The 26,124-nt window shown below is 35.6% G+C and overlaps 2 protein-coding genes across 7 annotated transcripts in view; one reads left to right on the top strand and one right to left on the bottom strand.

Annotated features, from left to right (window-relative positions):
* Positions 1-12,782, top strand: part of PTPRZ1 (protein tyrosine phosphatase receptor type Z1) — a 192,751-nt gene extending 179,969 nt beyond the window's left edge. For all 6 annotated transcript variants that reach the window (XM_010343696.3, XM_010343691.3, XM_074379147.1 and 3 more), the window contains 7 exons: positions 2,744-2,837; positions 3,160-3,233; positions 5,191-5,319; positions 6,219-6,365; positions 9,182-9,324; positions 10,453-10,588; positions 11,817-12,782. In XM_010343696.3, coding sequence (XP_010341998.1) covers positions 2,744-2,837; positions 3,160-3,233; positions 5,191-5,319; positions 6,219-6,365; positions 9,182-9,324; positions 10,453-10,588; positions 11,817-11,957 — 864 coding nt within the window. In that variant the 3' untranslated portion in view covers positions 11,958-12,782. The remainder of the gene's footprint in view (positions 1-2,743; positions 2,838-3,159; positions 3,234-5,190; positions 5,320-6,218; positions 6,366-9,181; positions 9,325-10,452; positions 10,589-11,816) is intronic.
* A 9,502-nt stretch (positions 12,783-22,284) lies between these two features.
* AASS (aminoadipate-semialdehyde synthase) overlaps positions 22,285-26,124 on the bottom strand; it is a 63,098-nt gene continuing 59,258 nt past the window's right edge. Inside the window, exon 24 of the mRNA XM_003921039.3 lies at positions 22,285-25,067. Coding sequence (XP_003921088.1) covers positions 24,949-25,067 — 119 coding nt within the window. The 3' untranslated portion in view covers positions 22,285-24,948. The remainder of the gene's footprint in view (positions 25,068-26,124) is intronic.

The following is a 26,124-nucleotide window of genomic DNA, read 5'->3' as shown; positions in this document are numbered from 1 at the left end:
TATAGAAAATTTAACTAGCCTAATAACCATTAAAGAAATCACATCAGTTGCCTAAAATCCCACCTTCAAAATATAACCAGTTCCAAAAAAATTTAATGTCACATTTTACCAATTTTTAAGGAACAGAAAATTCCAAATGTTAGCATAAAAAAATCCAGGTGGAAAACTAACCCAGCTATTTTATTGGACAAATATACCTTTGATTCCAAAACTGAACAGAGACAGAATGAGACACTTATAGGCCAGTATCAATAATCTTATTTAAAACAGCAACTCAAATCCAGCAGTGTATTTCCTTAATATCATGAGCAATTAGAGTTTATACGGTTTATTCCAAAAATGAAATGCTGGTTTAACACTGGAAAATATGAATAGATTTACATAAAGGAACATTATGACCCTGTCAATTAATAAAGGAAAAGTAGTCAATACAATTCTATATTGTTCATTAAAAAAAAAACTCTTAGTAAACCAGAAATAGAAGAAAGCTTTCTTAGCCTTTGAGAAAGTATTTATCCTAAAACTACAGTAAACATCATATATAAATATTAAAATTGGAAATATTCATAGTAGATTCATGAAAATATAAAGAATGTCAATTATTGGCACTATTATTCAACATTATCCTGGAAGTTGGATTAAACTAGAAAGAGGTAAAAAGGTAGGAAAGGATTTACAGATAGACAGTATGACTACCTACAAAGAATATCAGGAGAAACAAAAGGGAAAATAATTTATCTTTTACTAGAGTTCAACAAACATACAAAAAATCAATAGCATTGTTATTTGTTAGTTTTGAGTGATTAGAAAACTTAGTAGAATAAAAAAGAACCTAATCATTAAAAACAACAACAACAAAACTTCCTCATCTCAAAAAACACACTTAAGAAAATGTGCAGTAAATAATACAGAGAAATGTATAAAATGAATTGAAAAGCATAAAATGATGTCCAAATAAAATATAAATGTTGATACATGGAAATATTAAGATATTGCTACTCCTTAAATTGACTATAGAAGTCATTGCAGTATCAATTAAATTTCCAGCAGGATTTTTCATGGAAAATGTAGAACAGATTTTAATTTAGCATGGAAAATTAAAAAGCCAAAGTATACTTAAAAGGAAATTATAAATAGTCAAAAGGAAATTATAAGTAATAGAAGAATTCTGTTGTACTGTATATGGAAGACTTATGGTGTGATATAACAGTATTGGAAAATGAAAGAATCTAGCAGAGGAATGATGCATTTGAGGAAATCTGTTATATGGCAGAGATGATATTACATATCTGCGAAGAAATAGAAGACTTATCTTTAAATAACATTGGGAAATTTTTCATGTCAAAATTAGTAACATTGTATCTCTACCACTCTTCAAACACTAAAATGTATTCAAAATGGATTAACTACCTAAAGGTGAAAACAAACCTTCATAACTACTGTAAGATCATTTTAGAAAAGAAAATATTGGGCTGGGTGCAGTAGCTCACACCTGTAATCCCAACATTTTGGGAGGCCAAGGCAGGTGGATTGCTTGTGCCCAGGAGTTTGAGACTAGCCTGGGTAACGTGGTGAAACCCCATTTCTACAAAAAATACCAAAATTAGCCAGATGTAGTGGTACACACCTGTAGTGCCAGCCACTTGGGAGGCTGAAGCAGGAGGATCTCATGAGAATAAGAGGTCAAAGTTTCATGCACTCCAGCCTGGGTGAGAGAGTGGAGACCTGTCTCAAAAAAAGAAAAGAAAAGAAGGAAAGGAAAGGAGATGGGAGAAAATAAAATATATTGGAAAGTATCTCTTAATAACTTCAGGATAGAGAAGGACTTCTTAAGTAAAATCATAATTTGCAGAAAACTTAAAAGAAGAAAAATAAATTGGCTGTAAATCGCTGTGTGATTAAAGAAACTGAAGACCTTTCCAACTTTTTACACCTTATAGATTTGCATTCATACAATGAGAACTTCCTACAAATTAATTAAGTGGTAATGAAGTAGAAACATGAAAAGGCAATCATCAAGGAAGATATCTTAATGACTAATGAACACTAAAATTTTACAGTCTTACAGAAATTAAGAAAATGCAAATCAAAACCATGATATACTATTTTTCATTTATCTGACTATCAAAATTAAACATTGACGAGTCCTAATGCTCTATAGAAACCATCACACGTGTGCATATTAAGAGACATGCAGGAGATGCTCATAGCTATAAAACTATACAATACCAAAGCACTGCAAATACCTAAACATTAACTAGTTAGTTAAGGAATAAACAGAATGTAGATTATTTGTGTAATGGAGTAGTAACAGAAGGAACAAACATACATACATATATATATATGCATATAATTCAATTATATATATATGTATATATATATATATACACACACATGATATAATTTGCCTCCAAACATCTGTGTGAGATTTAAATAGAGGAAACGGAGGTTGCATATCTATAAGCCATGAGGAACATTCTCTCAATGCTAAAAGAATAACTAGAGATTTATTTGCTTATTCTAACTCCCCTAGTGTAAAATGTAGATGCTCCAGGACGTTTACTAAAGCAAGGTTTAATTCAAGAAATTATTGGAAAATACGTCATATATATATATTTTTAGTCAGTATCTTACCTTGATTGGTGTGTGTGTGTGTGTGTGTGTGTGTGTGTGTGTCTGTGTGTGTGTGTGTATTTGGGGGACTTAAATGAAATAACCTATATATTTTTTTACTCTTTTCCAGCTCCTGAGTCAGTCAAATATACAGCAGAGTGACTATTCCACAGCCCTAAAGCAATGCAACAGGGAAAAGAACCGAACTTCTTCCATCATCCCTGGTAAATTATGTTTAATCTTGAAAAGACAACATTTTAAAAATAATAAAAGCCTTATAGGCAATTTGGCAATATTTGCTTACCTTTGGACAAATGGAGCACATTCAAATATTTCTAATTTTGTCCGATATGTAACTGTTACAGAGGACTCACAAACCCTTTAAGTCTCATCTAAAAATGCAAAATGTATAGAAAAATCAGCTTACAGATCATAGACCTTCAACTTGAAAAATGCAGATATTTTTCACATCTGGCATGGGGGAAATATGGTTCAATGCTGTGAGCATGTTGTTTTTTTTTTTACAATGAATGTTCTGTGTTCCAGTGGAAAGATCAAGGGTTGGCATTTCGTCCCTGAGTGGGGAAGGCACAGACTACATCAATGCCTCCTACATCATGGTAAGTCACAAAAGTCACTGCGTTACAGGGATCAAAACCAGAATGGGCTGCCAGAAGCAGAGGCTGCAGGCATAGGCAATATGATCGGTAAATACAAGTCAAATGTCTTGATTGCAAGGCCACAGTCTGCAGCAACAATTGAAATAACAGCATGCTTTTATGTGTGCTGGGACTGAAGAAACCTCACACAAGACAAATTACTAGATGCAGGAACACAAACTCACCATTCAGGGCTGATGAGTAGATATAAAACCTATACCTGCTGATCTAAAAGGCTTTATTTCCTTTACTAAGGCAGAGCCCCCAAGCAAATCCGCGATTTACTGGCTTCAGCAAAGCCCAGCCTCATTGACATCACCACTCTAGGTTTGCAGCATGACTCACCCTGGAAACTGGGCTTGTTATGGAACCTGGATTTCTAAAGATACAATTCTTTTCTTCTGCTTTTAGGTCTTCTGTGTGAGGGATGAGAGCTTTAGTAGCTGTTGTGTGACCTTCATTAACGTTTTAGCTCAATTAATCACAGAGCTTGGCTTCAGATGAAACCTCCTAATTTGTATTCCAAAACTTCTGTTCTATTTATCCAACAAAGAAAATATTAAGGAATATCTATGCAGGAAACATGGGGATGTGTGGTAGTGGCATCTAAATACATTTCACATTTTGAATGAGCCAATGGGTGTTAGGAATGGGATCTGAAAGCAGGAGGGTCTAGAAGAGCCAGGATTTTAGAAACAGTATAAACATCATGATTAATCCAATAGCTCTAGCTTCCAGGTGTCTGTAGCAAAGTATGCAAGGTGTCTCCCTGGCTCCTCTCTTATAGAGGCAACCAAGGTGTCTAGACACCAAAGTGTGAAATGTAAACTCTCCCGTAGATTTCCACTCTCTGTAGAGTAAGAGACACTATCCACAAAGCAGTTTGTAAGTAAGTCTACTTAGAGGTGTGTTTTGAATTAAACTGTTCAAGTTACTCTTCCAGCTTAGCTGATAGCTACCATCCTCAGTGGCCACCAGAGGCCCAGTGGAAAAAGCACCAGTATAGGATCCACCTGCATGGGTTCCGTTGAGCAGTCTCACCTGGAGTCTTCAATTACCCACAGTATGAAAGTTTGGAGTTTTTAGTATTTTATGGACCCTGAGGAGTTCATGGCACTGGAGGCCACATGCATAGAGCTTAGGCAGAGCAAGCAGGGAAAGAGAGAAAAGAACCCATGGATCTTTATTGGGTTCAGGGCATTATCCAAGCAGGTTTTCCATGGGGAGTTTTACTTGATGGGTTTAAAGCAAGAAAGCACAAGTCTCAAAAAATCACATAGTGACTTGCAGGTATTTACTCTGACATATCTGCAGAGTCCATGTGGGTGTGAGGGTCAGTGAAGCCAGCCAAGCAGGCTGTATCTAGCTGTTCCTTAGTGAAATGGTCACTATGAAGCAGTTTTGTAAGTTAGATACCTGGATCTATAACTTAAAGGAAATGGGGGATGGGAAGATGTAGAACTGGAAACTGTATTAAGGGTGACTGAGCCCTGCTTCTGGCATGAGGAAGTTCAACTTATATTTAAAAGGAATGCCAAGACAACATAAAAATCATCAACATTCACTACAAGATGATAAGTAACCTTGAATGCTATGTCTGACTTCTTAAGGCAAACTTGGGCACAACATGAAACTTCTAAATCCTCAGTTTAATCATCTGTAAAGTAGAGATCATAGTTCCTATCACACAGTACTGCTGTGAGGAGCAAAAGACGAGAGAGAAAGAAAACACACAGTGCCACACCTAACATAGGAGATGCCCAGTAAGCGTTAGCTGTAATAACCATATTACTACATATAGACACAATCTGAAATTCAAAAGTCTGTTTTGACTTAAGAACCATTGATGTATAAATATTTATCTGAACATTTGAAAACATACGCCAGTGTTGTTTTTATCTTCTCTTTGGCTTTGTAGGGCTATTACCAGAGCAATGAATTCATCATTACCCAGCACCCTCTCCTCCATACCATCAAGGATTTCTGGAGAATGATATGGGACCATAATGCCCAACTGGTGGTTATGATTCCTGATGGCCAAAACATGGTAAGTCTGTTAGACCACCTTGGGGTATTTCTTTACAGGGGAATATCAGGTTACAAATAGCCAAAAGTCCAGTGTACAAACAAGCAAAGTAGTTTTGTTTTCAAGTTATAAATAATGTAATTGAAGACATACTTTTTGTCTACTGTTGAGCTTGGTCTCATTATACAATCTCCTAGGTCAAAGTGATGAATAAAAGTTTTACATCAAAGTATATTTAAATTAACTTAAATATATGTGTTTTGTGACATTGCTTAAGAAAATAGAATCACAGCCATGAATGAAATCAGTCTATATGCTTCTATGTGCATTTTCAAAATAAAATGTATTGAAACATTTAGAGATTCCCTGAGTTTAAGGTGGTCTCTAATTTTTTTTAAAGACCAAGTTAGAATAAAGTGAATTCCTAGTATAGAAAGGACATTTTTAGCATGAGAAAAGCAGGGATATCCTATCCCCCTTTTCATGTGTTTGGATAACCCAAAGAGTAAAATAAAGTAAATATTTCATTTCTTATTTACATGTTTCCTTAGCTTTGATATTCAGTCCTTGTCTATAAAATTTGTGTGACCATTACACATGAGTCTGGAAATTTCTGAGCTCTTAAAATTACTTGAGTCTTTCCTACTCAGTTGTCAGTTACAAAAGCAGCAAGCTTTTCATTGCTGTTGATAAATTAAGAGCATAAAATAATACAGCAATAGTTTGGGTTCCTAAGTGTGATATTTTATTCAGCATGTCAATCTAGTTGAAGGCACCAGGAAGATTTTAAGAGTAAATATTCAGATTCAAAGAAAAATTTGAGTTGAAATTTATGTGCCAATTAATTTATTTCACAATCTGACTTATTAGGTAGGCATTGTATTAAAATCTAGACTCTTCTTTCATTTGTACTCCTCCAGGCAGAAGATGAATTTGTTTACTGGCCAAATAAAGATGAACCTATAAATTGCGAGAGCTTTAAGGTAACTCTTATGGCTGAAGAACACAAATGTCTATCTAATGAGGAAAAACTTATAATTCAGGACTTTATCTTAGAAGCTACACAGGTAAGAATATAAGTTAAATGACACTATTTTTATCTTAAACACATGTTAAACATATTCTGACCTAAGACTCTTTCCTAGAAATGAAAAGCATGATTCTGATTTTTTCCCAACTGAGACAATTACCCAAATAATCAAATTACTTTGTCACTTTCATTTTCAAAATGGTATAGAATCATTAAACAATTAATCAGTCATACATCATTCCTGAATTTTACACACACAGGAAATCAAAGCTCTTTTACTCCAAATTAGTGGTTGACAGAACTTAGGTGGAAAATAAACATGGTAAAAGAATAAATTTATTAATTCTAATTCCCATGTTTTAATATAAGCCCTCACCTTGTAGTCTCTTAAGTAAAATGGGAAAAATACCACCTACTGAAACTTAACTATTCTCTAGCAATGTAGAAAGTCGATGAGCGGGCCGGGCCCAGTGGCTAACATCTGTAATTCCAGCATTTTGGGAGGCCGAGGTGGGTGGATCACGAGGTCAGGAGATTGAGACCATTCTGTCCAACATGGTCAAAACTCATCTCTACTAAAATACAAAACATTAGCCGGGTGTGATGGTGTATGTCTGTAGTCCCAACTACTTTGGAGGCTGAGGTCAAAGAATGGCTTGAACCCAAGAGGGGGAGATTGCAGTGAGCTGAGATCTTGCCACTGCACTCCAGCCTAGTGACAGAACAAGACTCCATTAAAAAAAAAAAAAAAAAGGAAAAGTTGATGAGTGATCGTGGTGTAGTAAGTTGTTAAGTGAAGTGCTTCAAAAGCATACCGTACAATAACCTAGGAATATTTTACTGAGGTTTTGGTTATCTATCACACAAAATACTGTTGTTATCTACAAGATAATATATTGCTTTACTAAACTCTTAATTATGTGCAAATATCTATTATTGAATTTTTTCTCAATAATTATTTACATAAAACTATAGTAAAATACTAAAAGATGCTAATAATGATGTCTAAGACATGTGTGTTTCAGAGTATCTTCTCAATTTGACAAAGATTATATCATGTTCCAAATGATTTGAATGTTTCACTTCTCCCTGGTTTTGAAAACTAGTATGTATATGGTATACAAGAAGATTCTTTATTCCCTAGAACATTTAGATGACCAAAACATATGAGCTTGACAATACAAATAACTAACAATATAAACAGTATGGCAGCAGAGTAGTATCCTATCTGATTAAAACAAACAAACAAAAATGAACATATTGATTTCAGTGCCACAGATGAGCAATGTGGCCTTGGGAAAGTGACTTCGGTTCCTTATTTGTAATATGAGGGGTAGGAACTAGAAGGTTCCTAAGGTCCCTGAGAGCTCTTAATATTCCATTGTCATTTCTACCTGTGATTATTCCCTGACCACTTTAGTAGCAGCCGTTTAGATCTGCCATCTCTCATGCCTTCTTCCCATTATTCCCAGTTAGTAAGAAAGCTTATTACAAGAGTAATAATCATTAGATACCTATTATCTTGTCACACCCATTGTCTTGATTACCAATCATGTTTAAGATCTTGCTTGGCATTGTGAAATCAGCACTGTTTTTCTCCTAGTATTATGCAGAAAATAAACTAGATAATAAAGGCTCTTGATTGATCCCAATTTAGTACATCTCATTTATGTAAATCAGCTATCATGGACAATCTGATAATCCAGGAGCCCAACTCAGGGATGGACAGTACTTCTATAACAATGGTCAAAAAAGAAGGAAAAACTAAAGTGGACAGTTTCATTAACTTCAGACATTTTTTAGGCACTTTGCCCAAATATCACATTTACGGTTAGTAGACGGGTGAAAGTCTATTCTACTGAGCTCAAAAGCTAGGGGCCTTTTACTTATTTATTTGTTATGAGTACTGTTTTTAAGATTTATTAAATATTGAATATGTTTAAGTTGTTTATATGATATGTGCAAGGTTGAAAAATGTTGTGATAAATTACTGTTACCCACCACCAACTTTAAGAAATAGAACATGGATTAGCAATATCAGTTCAGTCATTCATATAGTTTATACATGTATGTTCATGTTCTTGGATATACATTTTATTCCATTGGTCACTTTGTTTATCCCTCAGCCACAATGGCAGTGTTTTACTTCTTACAGCTTAGAGTAATTCTTGATATCTGATGAGTTAATTTCCTCTATTGTTTTCCTTCTGTATTGGTATCTTGGCTCTTTTGGCCCTTTGCAGTTTCATGTAAAAATTAGGTTCTGCTACTTGTTCTTAAATATATATTTTTAAATACACTTTTGGTAGCTGGGGGTCAGAGGCTTAAGGGATTTAATCAAGTCATAGTTTTATTGGTCACTTAAGAATCAGAATTGGGATCCGAGTTGAACCTGGATCTCCACCTCCTTGCCAGCGTTTTCTCCACTGTGTCATGCAATCTCCTTCTTTTACTTAAGCCTGAGGATTACTGACATATGAAGAAAGTATATGCTGTTTTCAAAACAAATTTTAACACCAATGATTTCTTTTTATATATTTGAATTCAGTAGTGCAAATACATCTTTGGTACATAGTTTCATGGTTTGTAAGCATTGACATATTTCATACTCGGATAATTTATTTTTAGAATAAAGAAAAGAAATTACATCTTTTGATCCTACTGAGTAAATCTATGCATGGTCAATGTGGCATCACAACTGTTTCTTCCTTCTGTGATGAATGTACCACAACTACTACTGCTCACTCATGCCACTGGGTTTTATTACCTTACTGTAATTCCTGATTTTCCTCAATGATTCCACTCATGGTAAACTGTCACTCACTAACATTACTTTGTTTTTTCTTCTTATAGGATGATTATGTACTTGAAGTGAGGCATTTTCAGTGTCCTAAATGGCCAAATCCAGATAGCCCCATTAGTAAAACTTTTGAACTTATAAGTGTTATAAAAGAAGAAGCTGCCAATAGGGATGGGCCCATGATTGTTCACGATGAGTAAGTTCCACAGGTTACCTTGTTTCACACCTGCACATTCTCTGGCCATATGTATATTTCTGTTGTCTTCGGACAAACCTAATGTTTTGGACTCACTGTGATGATTCAGCCATGATGGATTATTAGCATCTTATCAATAAAGTTGACACAGAATATCCTTTTTTTTTTTTTTTTTTTTTTTTTTGAGACGGAGTTTCACTCTTGTTACCCAGGCTGGAGTGCAATGGCGCGATCTCGGCTCACCGCAACCTCCGCCCCCTGGGTTCAGGCAATTCTCCTGCCTCAGCCTCCTGAGTAGCTGGGATTGCAGGCATGCTCCACCATGCCCAGCTAATTCTTTGTATTTTTAGTAGAGATGGGGTTTCACCATGTTGACCAGGATGGTCTTGATCTCTTGACCTTGTGATCCACCCACCTCAGCCTCCCAAAGTGCTGGGATTACAGGCTTGAGCCACCGTGCCCGGCTTTTTTTTTTTTTAACTTGAAGTCCCTGTTGAAGACAGAAAATGGGTTCATGATCACAAGCATCTGCTCTTGCATTTGATGCTGAGAACACTTTGTATAATAAGTCAGTGTTTTAGCAGTGAAAATTATACAGGAGCCAACCAGAGGCATTTTTCAGCCATTGATTTCCTTGCTTAGAAGTGAAATTGATACAGTTTTTATTTATAAGAAACAAGAAACTTTATCCAATAAAACTTTCCAGGATTCCATTATAAACAAATAAAAAATGCATATGCTGAACTTATGTTTGTTAATATATATATAAAATATAGTTTGTTATATTTGTATTTATACATTTATATTATATATGTATTATACATGTATTTATGTCATACTACCAGTTAGGTTATTTTTTATTATTGCCAACCCCTTTCATAGTATACAAATAATAAATCATAAGCAAATATTAAACTTCTATAAAGTATGCCACTACTAATATCATGAACACTTGGCAATATTTCAGATTAAATCATAGCTCTTTGTGCAAAAAGTGAAGAGAGACAATTCATTAAAAGTTTCATGTTTTTACTGCAAAATTGTTAAGACTATATGCTTTGTGAGTTCTAAATGTGAGTGTTTGGTGCATCTCAATGGAGTCTTTCTTCCTTTTCCTTTTTTTACAAGGCACGGAGGAGTGACTGCAGGAACTTTCTGTGCTCTGACAACCCTTATGCACCAACTAGAAAAAGAAAATTCCATGGATGTTTACCAGGTAGCCAAGATGATCAATCTGATGAGGCCAGGAGTCTTTGCTGACATTGTAAGTAACAAGGCAGTGAACCAAATTTTTCACTGATAGAGTGCTACTAATTTCCTAGAGGCTGCTGAAATCTTGTTATCATGTATCAAGAAAGATCATATTAACTAATAACATCAGCATGTAGTTTTCAAGCTGAATTACATGTCCACAATCCATAGAACAATAGACATCTAAAATTTATCCTTCAGAACATTTATGACAAAACTTTTAAATCTCATGTTTGCCTTTCTGTGTAATAGTAAACAATGCAAATAGTCCAAATGGAGAAGCTTAGGTGAATGTAGAAGCCATAGGCTTATCTTCAGCTCCTTGGTCTGTTTAAGGGCCTTATAAAGGAACCTTCTTTAAAGCTCCAGCCCAGACCAGTTGGCAAGAGGTCAAGGTAATCTTTGTGCACATGCACTGCAGAGGAGACCCTATTAAAAGTCTCATTTGGGGAAGCTGAGTTGTATCAAGCATGTGCTGTGTGAAACTGCTTTCTGGAGATGGACACTTTGTGAATGCGTTTAATGATGCACTGCTTCACACGTAGGCCTAATGGTTTTTGGCTATGATGCTGCTCATTGGCTCAGGTTCTCTGTAGCTGCCTCTCCCCAAACTACCTGAGATGGCATCTGTAAGAGAAAAACTGTTTCATTCTTCTGTGCGCCACTACTTTGAGACTACAGTAGAGCAGGTACTTACCTTTGCTCATAGCAGAGCATAGGACCAGTCGGGCTGTTAGAATGTGAAATTCCTCTCATTGGTGAACAGTTTATATTGCGAAGGACTGTATTCTCCACGGGTCCCAGGCTGACAGTACAGTCGTTTCTGAGACCTGTCCATAAAGTGGCAGACCCAGTGGACATTCTAACAAGCAGAGAAAGAAGAAACTTGTTTCTGAGTGAGTTACTGGTGCCTAGTGTCAAACGGTTTCCCCTACAAGTTAACAGAACCCTGTCCAATCACCTGATTTCATGAATAAATGAATAAGAAGAAAGTGCTTATTATTGGTAAATGTATGTAGGTTAATTGTCTAGGTCAGTGAATGGTTTGGCAATTGCAAAGTTAATTTAATCAAAAAGAGACATCGGTATAGGTTGTGTACATCTGCTGAGTATAACAATGCCCTTAACACATTGCCCTTTCATGAACGGTGCCGAAGTGTGTCTAAAAATATTCCTTCTTTTTACAAATGTACACCTTCACTGAGCTTCTTGTTCATAACTTTCCATCTTCTGTTCTCCAGGAGCAGTATCAGTTTCTCTACAAAGTGGTCCTCAGCCTTGTGAGCACAAGGCAGGAAGAGAATCCATCCACCTCTCTGGACAGTAATGGTGCAGCACTGCCTGATGGAAATATAGCTGAGAGCTTAGAGTCTTTAGTTTAACACAGAAAGGGGTGGAGGAACTCACATCTAAGTACTGTTTTCCTCTTCCTAAAATTAGGCAGGAAAATCAGTCTAGTTCTGTTATCTGTTGACTTCCCATCACCTGACAGTAACTTTCATGACATAGGATTCTGCTGCCAAATTTATATCATTAACAATGCGTGCCTTTTTGCAAGACTTGTGATTTACTTATTACATTTGAACTAAAATGACTGAATTTTACAGTATTTCTAAGAATGGAATTGTGGTATTTTTTTTTTCTGTATTGATTTTAACAGAAAATTTCAATTTATAGAGATTAGCAATTCCCAACTACAGAAAATGTTTGTTTTTAGTGTCAAATTTTTAGCTGTATTTGTAGCAATCATCAGGTTTGCTAGAAATATAACTTTTAATACAGTAGACTGTAAATAAAACACTCTTCCCTATGATATTCAACATTTTACAACTCAGTATTCACCTAAAGTAGAAATAATCTGTTACTTATTGTAAATACTGCCCTAGTGTCTTCATGGACCAAATTTATATTTATAATTGTAGATTTTTATATTTTACTACTGAATCAGTTTTCTAGTTCTGTGTAATTGTTTAGTTTAATGATGTAGTTTATTATCTGGTCTTACTCTACCAGTCTTCTGACATTATATTGTGTTATCTAAGTCATTAACTTTGTTTCAGCATGTAATTTTAACTTCTGTGGAAAATAGAAATAAGTTTTCTGTGGAAAATTGAAATAAGTTTTTATGAGAATAACACCTTACCAAACATTGTTCAAATGGTTTCTATCCAACGAATTGCAAAAATAAATATAAATATTGCCATCAATTTGTGGTTTGCTTGGGAGCATTGTGCTGAGGCGTGTGTGGCAAAAATTGTGGACCTGGCTCCCCCTATGATGATGGTAGCAAAAAAAATTAAAAAAAAAAAAAGGCTAGTAGAAAGGGCCAGGGTTTAATGGGACAGGGTTTACAGCAGTGGGTCCCAAACTGTGCATTGAGGTACACAGGAAAGTACAAAACTTTCCGTTTGTGAGGACAACACAGCAACTTGTGCAGATACTGCACAAACTTTTACTATTGAATTATTTGAACTTAACTATTTAGTGAACAGAACAATTTTGTGTTTGTTTTGGCTTGGGAAGTGCTATGATCTGAATGTTTATATCTCCCCATAATTTATCCTCTCACCGTCAAAGAGATAATGTTAGGAAGTAGGACCTTAGGGAGGTGATTAGGTCATGAGGGCAGAGCTCTCATGAATGAGATTAGTGTCCTTATGAAAGAGGCCTGAGCAAGACCCTTCACTCTTTTTGCTGTGTGAGAGTGTGATGAGAAGACAGCTGTCTCCAAGAAATCAAGGCCTCACCAGACATCGAATCTGCTGGCACCTTGATCTTGGAACTTTCCAGCCTCCAGAACTGTGAAAAATAAATATACATTGTTTATAAGCCACCATATTTATGGTATTTTTGTTACAGCAGTCTGAATAGACCATGACACAGAATTGTGAAAATGTTACTGATGAACTAAGAGCATCAGGTACTAAGAAACGTTGGGAACTTCGGGTTTAGAAACTAGCTGGGAGTTAGAAGAAGGCAGATTTGCTGGTCAGAGACTCTAGTATAAGCAGAGGTCAAGCTAAGCAGGGGATTGGAAAAGACAGGCAAGGACTAGGAGGCAAATCATTCCAGAATGGAAAAAGAGAAGAGGACCCATGTTGAGGCAAATCATCAAGATCCAAGAGCCACATGGAATGGAAATGCAGGCAAATGGAATCATTAGTCAGGCAGTCTCGGATGTTTGCAGCAGTCCCCTACCTCAGCCAGGAGTGTTTTATAGTACTACCTACAAAGGAGCTCACTGGTTCCTAAGGATGCTCTCAGCTCAGGGCCCAGAACAGGAAGCCAGAGAAATTTTGTTTAAATTAGTGGCTCTCAAAATATAATTCCCAGATTTGTAGTTTCAACAAAACCAGGGATCTAGTTAGAAATGCAAATTTCAGATTCCCATTCCAGATCTAACTGTCAGAAACTCCGGGGACTAGGCCCAGCAATCTAATGCATGCCTAAGTTTCAGAACCATTGCTGTACAGCAAAAACACTTCAGGAAGCCTCCCGTTACCTCAAGCAATATCAAGAAATTTTTACCATGTTCTTAAAATAGAGCTAAAATTTATGAGCTTTCCTTTTTATGGGAGCTTTTCTTTTAGAGCAATAATCATGGGAGCTATGAAATAGAAATAGGTATACAAAAAAAGTCCCATAAATAGTATGACAAATCCCCAAATGGTGATAAGCACTTCTCTACAAGATACAAAAAGAATTAATGTACTTCTTATTTACCCTCCCACAGAGGAAGGACACAAGGTTAATTTTGAATTCCTTCATTGCCTTCTAACCTTATCTCCTTGTCCTCTTTTTTTTTACAGTTTTGTTTTATCACCACCCACAATGTCTAAACATAGCTGATCTGAATCAGTAGGACATGTCACCTTAATTATTTTGCCTATTTTTCCCTTAGTCTTTGTCCCAGGAACAAGCACCCTTTGAGGAGATACAGAATTGTTTTACCCTTTAAGGTTATTTATTTAGTAATGTGACTTACAGAGTCTTGTCCAACAGAAAATAATTATGCAGTAACATGTATGTCATATCAATTAAGCATTATCACATAAATGTTAATAAATATACTCTGAAACAGATTAAAAAGAAAATTCCTGTCAGATACAGCAAGATTTTCTCTTTTCTTGATCCTTAACTCTGAGACAATAATCAGTTATGAGGCAAATGAAAATAAATGAAGCCAGGTAAGTCAGGTAAGACTCACTCAATTATTTCCACAAGCAACAAAAATCATTCCTTGTGTTTAACACATTCACAGCTTTTTTCCATACATTGTTTTATAATTGTGGCCTCATTATGAATATATTTTGATGCTTCTTTTTATAGTGATGTAGGCATTTTTTATTACACATAATTTATAAGCCTACCGTTGCCAAGGCTAAGTAATATTTCATCCACTATAGTGATTTCGAAGAAGGGGATATTTGACACTGTCTGGCAATGTCTGGGGATATTTTTGATGATTACAATTGGCCAAAGGGTGAGGGGTGCTACTGGCAACTACTGGGTTGCCAGAGATGCCACCAAATATTCAACAATGCATAGGACGGTCCTCACAACAAAGAATAACGCAGAACACAACGTCAATAGTGCCAAGACAGAGAAACCTGATGTTATGCTATGGCTCTTATAATCATTTTCCTAATACTGGCTCTTTAGGCTCTTTCAAATCCTTCCTATTAATACAATGATAAACATTTCTTTGTATGAAAAAGCTTTTTCCATGTTTAGGATTATTCCTCAGAGCCAATTGTTGTGTTATTTGGGGAAGCAGATAGTATGAACACTATTACATGACACTCTTTCACTTTCCAAAAAAATTATGCCATTGACACCTCCATTGGCAAGAGTTCTATTAGAGTTATGTTCCATTCATGGGTTCAGGTTTCTGCTCAAATATCACCTCCTCAGAGAAGCATCATTCCCTCCTCTCAAGAAGGAGATTCAAAATATTTAGCGGTAACCATCAGAAGAGACTGAGTCATGAGCATCAGCAGAATGCCAGCAGCCTGCCTCCCCACCACCCCCACCAGACCTTTGTCTCTTTATCATGCTTTATTTTTATCCATAACAGTTTTTCTTTTCTGACATTATATTTGTTTGTTATTTATCCCCTTCCTTGGTATTTAAGCTCCATGAGAAGAAGAGTCTTGACTCTTTTTGTTAACTTCATATCCCCATATGTTGAATGGTGCCTGGCACAATAAAGGCACTCACAGTATTTTAGATGAATGAAAAAAATGCATTGATTTTTATTTAAAACGAAAGTACTCTCTTTAATACTCCTTTCCTTGTAAACCTGATACTCTATAGGCAATGTTACTTAACTTAATAAATTTACCAGTTTTGGCAAAATATCTGTTCTTAGTTTGTTTGTTTTTTTTTTGGTGGGGGGGGGCAACACCTTTGTGAATTGGTCCAGTTGAAAAAGGATGTTCTTTACAAATCAAATTGCAACTCCAATTTTAAATTATGGAGAGCAGATCTGAAACCTCAGAAGTAATATTAATCAGGAGGATAATCCATCTCTTTAGCTACCTCTATAAGAACTACAAAGTCCATCATAGTTCCAATATGATACTTCTTGAGATACTATGACAGCAGATTCTTCATGTAAAATCAATGCAAACATTTAACAGATGCATGTTCTGCTCAAATTATTAAGATCTCAGTGGAGATCTTACTCAATTTTAATATTTCTTATCTGAAAGCCTCAAATGTGTTAGTACCTCCTATGGCTATTTCTGTAATACACAAAACTTGGAAACTATAATCTCTTTATTAGCAGATAAATTTTACAATGTGATATTAAAATTGAATTCTGTTTAAAAATAGTGCATCAGAAATATTAAGCACTAATTGAATTAAATTTAACACTTTAGGGAAAATGAGAAATCTGCACATTTGTCAAGATAAACAAAACAAAACATACTTTTTAGTTTTCTAAACCATGACTGTCTATTATCATTCATTTGCTAATTGCAAGATATTCTGGTACATTAGAGATCTCTTCCTCATTAGTATGATAAGAGTGTGTTAGAGAAGGTGGCATTAAATGTTAAGACAAATAAATGTAAGATATTACACCAGTTTTAAGAATCTAGACATCCTTGACACTGAATTGTAGTTACCAAGGTTTTTTTTTTTTAAGAAAAACATTTTTTAAAGAAAAATAAGATGTGGAAGTGGGAGTAGGAAAACTGTGGGTGTGAAGTTGAAACTTCTTGTTACACACAAAATATTCTCATCAGTTCATCAGCTGTGACATATTCTAAGCAGGCCACAAGAGACACCGACCTCAGAGAACTGTCCCAAATATACTAATTTGAAATATTTTACTTTTGGATGAGCCATTCCCAGTATCTCTCAGATTTCTGTTATCTTGCTTCAATCCTAGGAGAGTTGCTTTAGTTCTGAATTACCCACACAAATAAATGAACTGATGCAAGTGATTTTCATCCTCATTGCCAATGTATTTAATGAAACCTTGTAGTGAAAACTATAAGCCTTAAAGTTCTTTATGTAAAATATTAAAATAGCAGTCTGTTATAGCACCTTTACTTCCACCTTCACCACATCTTCGTACCATGGCTTTTAAAGCTGTCGATACTATTCTGCAATCTATGTATATGGCAGAATTAAATAATTATACCATATATATCATAATTGTCTTATATATAATCATAATTATAGTTTGTATAGTTATATATTGTAATTATGTATATAGTTATACATACAATTGACATCTCTGTTCAGAAACTACATATAGTAACAATTATATATAGTAACAGTTACTTATATACACAGAACAAGCAATTACACTATGATATAATTACATACAATTAAAATTATATATATAACAAATTTATACAATATTATGTTATATATTATTGTATATATGTAATTTCTGCTATGGATTAGGCACCATGATAGGTGTTGAAGATAAATAGGAGTCTATTGGAATCTTAATTCAGAGTGCTATAGAAGCAGAACCTGTGACAAGAATTTAATGCCTTTCAGTAGGACAATGAGTCAGGGAAGGAAAGACAGCTGACAGTGGATGTAGTATCAGTCAAGTTCCTCAAGTGGATAACTGGAATATAATCCCTTTGTAGAATTCTGAGAGCTAGTAGAAGACATATCCACATCCAAGTTATCCTATCCAAAACACTAAGGAGCCAGCTGATTGATACATCAACTCCCACAGGTTACTGGCTGGCTGCAGAGAATGAAAGCGGGGAAGGTCACAATTCCTGGCATTTCTGGGCTGCTGTGATCATGGATGAAGAGAGCTTTCACTGTCAAAGAAAGCCTTCAGGCAAAGAGAGGCTGACAGCTGGAAGTTCAAAGGTGTGCAGTGAGATGGTAAGGCCAAGATTTGAGTGCAACAGGTGTGCTAGAAATAGTTTTGTCCATATGGTGTATGACTTAGTGGGGATTGATTTATTTTTTGACCTTGGAAAGGGAAATCAAAGACTGCTTTTATCGATGCACAAATAGACCTACCCATGATTTGAAAGGGATGATAATATTAACACAATCATTATCATCAAAGCAAATTACAATGCAAAGGTATCTGAAATGGCTTTACAGTTATATGATGCCTTAATAAATCAAGGAAACTGATTGCTCTGAGTGGCTTCTCTCGGTGGGGATTTATTGTCTCTGGCCCTCACCTACCAGATGTCAGCAGCACCCTGCCCCAAGTCAGTAACAACCAAAAATCTTCTACATATTTTCAAAGCCTCCAGTCAATGAGATCACAGACTAATCTGTGTCATTAAAAAAAAAAATGTTTAGGGTTCTTTAGAAATACCTAACTCACACTTGCAAATCCTCAAGGAAGTAACCTCTCAGCTACAACCTAAAAAGAGCACTAGGAGTTAACTAGGTGGAAGTTCTGGGGGAGATGAGTATCTTGGTTAAAAGAAACCTTATCAGAAAAGGCTCAAAAGCAAGAAAGAACAAGCCTATTCAAGGAGGTGAAGAAAGTTCAGGAATTGGATAATATTTTGTAAGGAGGTGGGCAGTGATGAGATGAGACTATAAAGACATACAGAGGGACATTTATGCAGAGCCCTGGAGGCTCTAATAGGTCTGAACTTTATCCTGGGAGGAATGGGGAGACAACTGAGAGTAAGAACATGACCATATTTGCAGTTTTGAAAGATTAATATGTCTACTGTGAGGAGAATGGTCATTAGTGGAGTAATTCTGGAGACAGGGAGGCCAGGTGAAAGATTATCACAATGATCCACATAAAATATAATAGCAGCCTGAAGAAGACAAGTTGTTTGTGGGTAGAAAGACTTGGATGGAGCCAATAAGTTTAATAGAAAAGAGGAAGAAATCCTGATTTGGTGAATGTGGAAGTGAGAGAAAAGAGAGCATCAAGGATTATATAGAGAGCAACTAGGATGATAGTAGTTGCCAGTTCCTGAAATGAGTAATCACATGGAGGATTCATTTAGGGGACCCAGTGTGGCCCCATTGAGAAACACTAATTTATAGTATAAGCTCTTAAATTTATGTTGAGTTTAAGAATTCTTGGAACTATCCAGACAGAGATGTCAAGTAGATAGTTGTAGAGATAATCTGAAGCTCAGGTGAGAAAGTTTGGGATTGATTTAAGACATAGATGGTATTCAAGGCCATGGGTAGGATGTATGTACCCAGAGAGAACACATATAGAGGAAAAAAAAAAAAAAACAGGTCAGGAAAGAAATCTGAAACACATCAACAATTAACATATGGACAGATGAATAAGAGGATGCAAAGCACAACCGTCTCCATTAAGTATCTTATGTAATGAACTATTTGCACAATTCTCACCAGACTCATAGTTCAGAACTAAATAGAAACACTGTGCCAGCCAAATATTTTCAACATTTCAAAAGTATTTTAACAATCCATACCCCTGGGAATTGCTAATCTCTCATCTTTTCTGTTGGCCTTCCCTAGGTTTTACAGTAACCATTTCAGTTTCTTTCTCAGCTCCCATTTGGCTTCTACCTTCTTTTAATTATTTCTCTCAACTTAAGAATAAATCTTTGTTTATCAATAGTTTGCTATTAAGGCAAGCATGTTTTTTCTTCATCTGGGTTATGAGGTTTCTATAAGGGCTTGTTTTACCTTGTGCCAGCTTCACTGTGAACCAGGCCCAGATTATTGGAGCCAAAGATCTGGTTAGTTGGGCCTGGCAACAGCCCAGAATCATTGCCAATATAATAAAGAGGAATGCAATATCAATGCAGTTTCACAAGGCTCTCAGGCTGGACATGGGATTCCCAGGGTTCATGAATTTGTTAGCAGGTGATGTAGCACACATTTTCAACTAACATAAACTCGAAGGTACTAGAAACCTTCTATTTTACTACACTGACAACTTAAATTGGGGGGATGTAACTTCCTAATTCAACAAGTTAGGACTGTGTTTTGTAATTCTTGTTAATTAATGCAAATTAAGTATGGGCATGAGGACTAAAACAAGATTGGAAAAAAGAGGTTATTAGATTAGCTGTCAGTATAACAAGTATCACTCCAGAACATCCAGGTTTCCTCACTGGATTCCTTTCACTGGAATTCAGATCTGGCAGGTGTAGTTCCACTGCAAACAATCAGCGAATGTGAGCCATTATAAAGAAAGCTAATGGTATACAAAATATATGATGCGATTATCTACTTTGCACAGCTGTGCAAATTGTGCCTTGCATCTAAGGGTGAACTAATCATATCACAGACATTGAATATTTTTCTATTTATAATGGCAATTTTCCATTAGAGGGTAAAGTGTTTTGTGCTAATAAGTTGTACATGTGGTAACAATTTTTTGACCAGTAGCAGTGTCTTAAAGAAGGAATGCCTTGTTCTAATTTTCAAAAAGACACCATATGGGCTAGTGGTGGCCCTAAGTTATCCATCCTAGATATTTTAAAAATCAGGGTGCTCCCAAATTTTATTAAGTATTTTGAGTGTCTCCAAATGATTATCAAATTTCAATATTAAGTCTTGTCACCTCAGGCAAGTCATTTAACTTTATGAGGCACATTTTCTGTTCTGTAAAATCAGAGGCATGGCCAAATCATTGTTGTGGTTTTTTTCACCTCTTCAACCACCCTATGTATCAGATAAATCCATGACTTGTTTAAGCAGCATGGATCTTTGAGGAGTCTTCCAAAGGTATCCAATAAATTGGAAAAAAAAATCAAAGTTAAAATCTCATTAACTTAAACTTCAGGCAAAAACTGTATTGTAAAAAAGGGAAGAACAACCCACTTGTGTTTTAACATCTATTAAGTGGCAAGCATTTCTCTTTAACTATCTCATTAATTTCTATAATCATCTTGGGAGTTACTGTTATCCTCATTTCATAAAGAAGAGAATAGCTAGTATGTTGTAGAGCCGATCAGTGTCTAGTATGATCTAATGTCTCATTAATCTAGAACAAGGAAAAATGGATAACACAAATACTGGTATTATCTAAAAAAGAGCAAAAGAGGCAGAAAGATCTGAAAGATGTGAGCATTAAGTCTGCCAGAATGGTAAGACCAGGGATCCACAAACTGGCTCAAGGGTCAAGTCTGCCTATCACTTGTTCTTACAAATAAGGTTTTACCGAAACAAAGCCATACACATTTGTTTATGTACTTTTCTGGCTGTTTTCACAATATATATGCAGAAATGAGCAGCTGTGATATCTTTATTCAGCAAAACCTAAAATGTTTATATCTGACCTTCACACAAAAAAATTGTGGACCCCTGGAAAAGGTCTATGTTCATATGCTTATACAGGTATTGATCGACTTACGACCTATGCAACTTACGGCCATTCGACTTTACGACCACAATCGCTAGCCACGACTGCTCCGCATCTGGCAGAGCAAACGTTGCCCAGCTGGGCGTACAACAGTGCAGACCAGCTTCCGGCAGCACTACCATCTCCGCGTGCACCATTTCAACTGTACATATAGCCTACTCAACTTACGACCAAATCGCGCTACAACCGTTCCGCGGTCCCGACTGCAGTCCTAAGTCGAGCACTAGCTGTAACCATAACCTGCTCATTCATTCCCAAACCCTATCACCACCACCTTTATCATTAAAGGTTCTGCAGGAAAATTTGTTATTGAGGGATAATGTAGTGTTTAATTACATATAGCTGTATTCAAGCTTACTGACATTGCCTTTTCTATTACCACCACTAACATTAGATCAGCTCTACAAATCAAATGCCCTTTAATTCTCATTGTCATTATAAAGCACAAACCAATTAACTACACTGAGAACTAAACTAGGTCCCCTTTTCTACACAAGGTGCTAGTTTATCGGTTCCCAATTAATCTGGGCATCGTTTTGGAGTGTGAAATCAATATTACACAAGTTGTATTTTCTTATCCATCGGGTTGAATTGAATGTAATGGTAAGAAAAAAAAAATCCACAACAAAATGTTTTTACTTATTAATAGATTATTGATCTCCATATATTATCTGTGACAGGTGGGACCAGGCCTTAATCAATTTTGATTGTTTTCAAATAGCAGGAGATGTTTTCTCAACTGTCATATACCTCACACATAGTACCTGCTTCTGTCGAAGGCAGAACTAATTTCACATGCCAGGATATGAGCACAATTTCTGAAGGTCAAACAGGTGCTACTTTGTATCTCTAAAAGCAAGAGATTTTTCCCCAAGAAGCAAATAAACAGATTGTATTTATAATTCTTTTATAACAACTTGAGATAAATTCCACATACCACACAGTTCAAACATTCAAAGTATACAATTCATAGTTGTTAGTACATTCAGAGTTGTGCCACCATTACTACAATCAATTCTACAACGTTTACAACACCCCAGAAAGAAACCCCATACTAATCAGCAGTCACTCCATTTTCCTCTCAAACCCCTCATCCTAACAAACCACTAATCTACCTTCTCTCTATATATATTTGCCTGTTCTGGACATTTCATATAAGCGAAATCATATAATATGTGGCCTTTCGAGGCTGGCATTCTTCACTTGGCATCTTTTCAAGGTTTGTCTATGTTGTGGTGTACATCAGTACTTCATCTCATGTTTATTGCTGAATAATATTCCTTGAATGGATATGTCACATTTTGTTTATTCATTTATTAGTTGATGGAAATTAGGGCTCTTTCAATTTTGAGTTATTATTAATAATTCTGCAAAGAACATCTCTACACAAGTTTTTGTGTAGACATTTGTTTTTATATTTCTTGAGAATCCACCAACAGTGTACGAGGGTTCCAATTTATCTGCATCCTCACCAACACTTGATATTATCTCTTTAATTATGTAACTATTCTGGTAAGTATAAAGCAATATTTCATTGGAGATCTTATTTGCATTTCATTGATGGAAAGTGGGATGCTGAAAATCTTTACATGTGCTTATTAGCCTTTTGTATATATTCTTTGGAGAACTGTTAATTCAGATCTTTTGATTTTTAAAAATTGAATTATATGCCTTTAACTGTTGTTGAACAGTTCTTTATATAGTCTAAATATAAATTCCTCCATTAACTAATACATGATTTTAAAAAATTTATCTCTGTGAGTTGTATTTTTGCTTTCTTGATAGGGTCCTTGGAAACACAAACGTTTTTAATTTTGATGATGTCACATTTACCTATTTTCTTCTTTTGTTGCTTGTGGTTTTAGTGTCATTTATTTAAGAAATCATTGCCTAATTCAAAGTCAGGAAAATTTATGCCACGTATTCTTCTTAGATATTTATAGTATTAGCTCTTACATTTAGATCTAAAGTCAACTTTGAGTTAATTTTTATATGCAATATGAGGTAGGAGTCCAATTTCATTATTTTTCATATGGATATCAACATTTCCAAGCACCATTCAATGAAAAAGAATATCACTGAACTGTCCTAGCACCATTTTCGAAAGTCAGTTGACCATAAATGTAAGGAATATTTCTGGACCTTTTTTTTTTTTTTAAGTCAGGGTCTAATTCTGTCATCCAGGCTGGATTGCAGTGATCCAGTTACAGCTCATTGCAGCCTAGAATTTTGGGGCTCGAGCCATCCTTTCACCTCAGCCACCTGAGTAGCTGAGACTACAGACGCATGTCATCACAGCCAGCTGTTTATTTGTATGTTTGTTTCTTTGTTTGTTTTTGTAGAGACAGGACCTCACTGTTTCCCAGGCTGGTCTCCTGGCCTCTAGCCTTTCTGCCTCAAACTTCTAAAGGGTTGGGACTACAGGCACGAGCTACCAAGCTTTGCCATTGTTGAAAATTAAATTGTTTTCTTAATATCATTTTTTATTTAATCCTTGATAGTATATCAAAAGATAACCAGTTTCTGTATATTTAATCCTGCATCCTGTGACTTTGCTGTGAATTTGCATTATTTCTAATGAATAATGTTTTGTTTTTGTAGATCATGTCTTTGGATTTTCTATAGATTTCCTTTGGATTCATATGCATAAAATCACCATATCATCTCCCACCTCTACTTACTTAACACTTCTTCCTTTCCGATCTAGATGTCTTTTGTTTCATTTTCTTATCTAACTGCCCCTTCTTGACTATCCAGTACAAGTTGAATTGAAATGGGTAACGCAGACATCCTTGTCTTCTGATCTCAGGGGACAATAATCCAATCTTTCACCACTACGTATGATGCTAGCTGTAGGTTTTTCACAGATGGTCTTTATCAGGTTGAGGAAGTTTTCCTCTATTCCTAGTTTATTGAGGTGTTTCATTTTGTTTTGTTTTGATTTGCTTTTTTATTATTGTGAAAGGGTGTTGTATTTTGTTAAACACTTTTTCTGTGCCTAATGAGGTGATCTTGTAAACTGTGATTCAGTGTTATCTATTCTCATTTCCAAGCACTCAAGAGAAAAGTATAAGGAACTACATTTACTAAATAAATTGTAACTTTACAAAAAGGGCATAAAATAGCATTTTGGCAAAGACACATAGGTAATCTAAAGCTAACTGGGTGAATTTAAAAAATATAAAAATATAGCTTTATGAGGAAGTTTTTTTGTTCTAAAAGAGTAAAACTTCATCTGCTGATTATAGGACAATGTGTTCTTATGAGAAAAAAGTGGCACAATAAATTAGCAAATAGTACAATCATCACTTTCACATACGTATTTGTAAAATACGGGGTAGAATTATTAAAGTTCTCTGGTAGTAGGTGGCCTTTCCTGTTTCAAATATTTCCATATTAAAATAAAGATTTATAGTTCAAAAACAACATTGTGTTGACTTAACCAAAACATATTATGGTTTATATTTTAAAACAGCACATCGGCAAGTCTGTTTATCACAGACCTCTTCAGAGCTGTATTGCCTGGGAAGAAAACAGTGAAATATAATTTCCAATTATGGTTTAATTGTACTCTGTGTAGTATATATAATGCCTTCTGCTTTAATTCGCTCCAGTATTGGTCCATAGATCTCCTTTGAAAAGGGCCCCATTAGGCCTTTGACTCCAATTTCACCTGGAAGAAAATAAATGTGTAATTACCATTTCAAAGGTAATGTCAGAGGTTAATTTTTCCCAGCAAGAGTCTCCACAAAGAAGGTATCACCCTAGAAGCAAACTCAGAGTCAATGAATTCTTGGAGGCCTAGGCATTTTTTTAAGGAGCTGCTTAAAATGTCCCTTAGTAAGTTATTACTTAGTCAACACTTTGTAAGGAAAAGGAGTCAATTTTAGATTGAAAGAACAGCTGGACCTAGGGATACTGTCAGAATTTGTACACTTACCTGCACTAATGCTGCCAAGACAATCAGAGAATCAAGTAAAGTAAGAAGTAAAGTAAATCTGACTGGTTGGCTTAACTTGCAAATGTCATTTTTTTGAAAAGTCAAGACACCAACAGAATGAGTTGTAACAAGTTTGACGAACTGGGCACAGGTACCTGTTAGTATGGTTGAAACACAGAACCTGGCACTCTCATTAGAGGCCACAATAACCCCAACTTTTGTCACTTACTTCTTCGCTCATTCCTCAATCACTAAGTTGGTCATTTAATTTGACATTAGCTGATATTCTATTATACATGTTTTCTCATCATTTCACATTTATATGCTTTGACATTTTCTACTTCCTTCACTCTTTCTCGAGGGCCAAACAGAGGCAATGCTTATTGAATGTCTATGTGATCTTCTAGTACGAGCGGAGAATTGAAATTTGTATTTCTTTATGTAAAATATTCATTGAGTATTAATAATATGCTGAGATACAAAGACAGTAAAACTTAACGTACATTCTTGAGAATCTGGAGTGAATATCTTTTTTTAGAGTTACCACTCCCAACATGACAAAAAACAAGGAAAGAAAGGAAGGAAGTTACCATTACCTGGGGATCCCTCTATGTGGTAGCAGCTTTATGTATTATATCAGTTAAGTGTCACGACAGCTCTATGAAATAGGGATGGCAATACCCACTTTAAAAAAAAGGAAACTCTTAGAAGTGCTGAGTAACTTGCAGCCCATCACTCAGCCACCTTGTAATTCAGCTAGGGTGGAAATCAGGTCTATCTCCAAAGGCCA

Source organism: Saimiri boliviensis, chromosome 10 (genome assembly GCF_048565385.1).
Source record: "Saimiri boliviensis isolate mSaiBol1 chromosome 10, mSaiBol1.pri, whole genome shotgun sequence".
In the NCBI taxonomy this organism is placed as follows: domain Eukaryota; kingdom Metazoa; phylum Chordata; class Mammalia; order Primates; family Cebidae; genus Saimiri; species Saimiri boliviensis.
The sequence above is the reverse complement of the archived record's forward strand: the minus strand, read 5'-3'. Positions and strand labels throughout refer to the sequence as shown.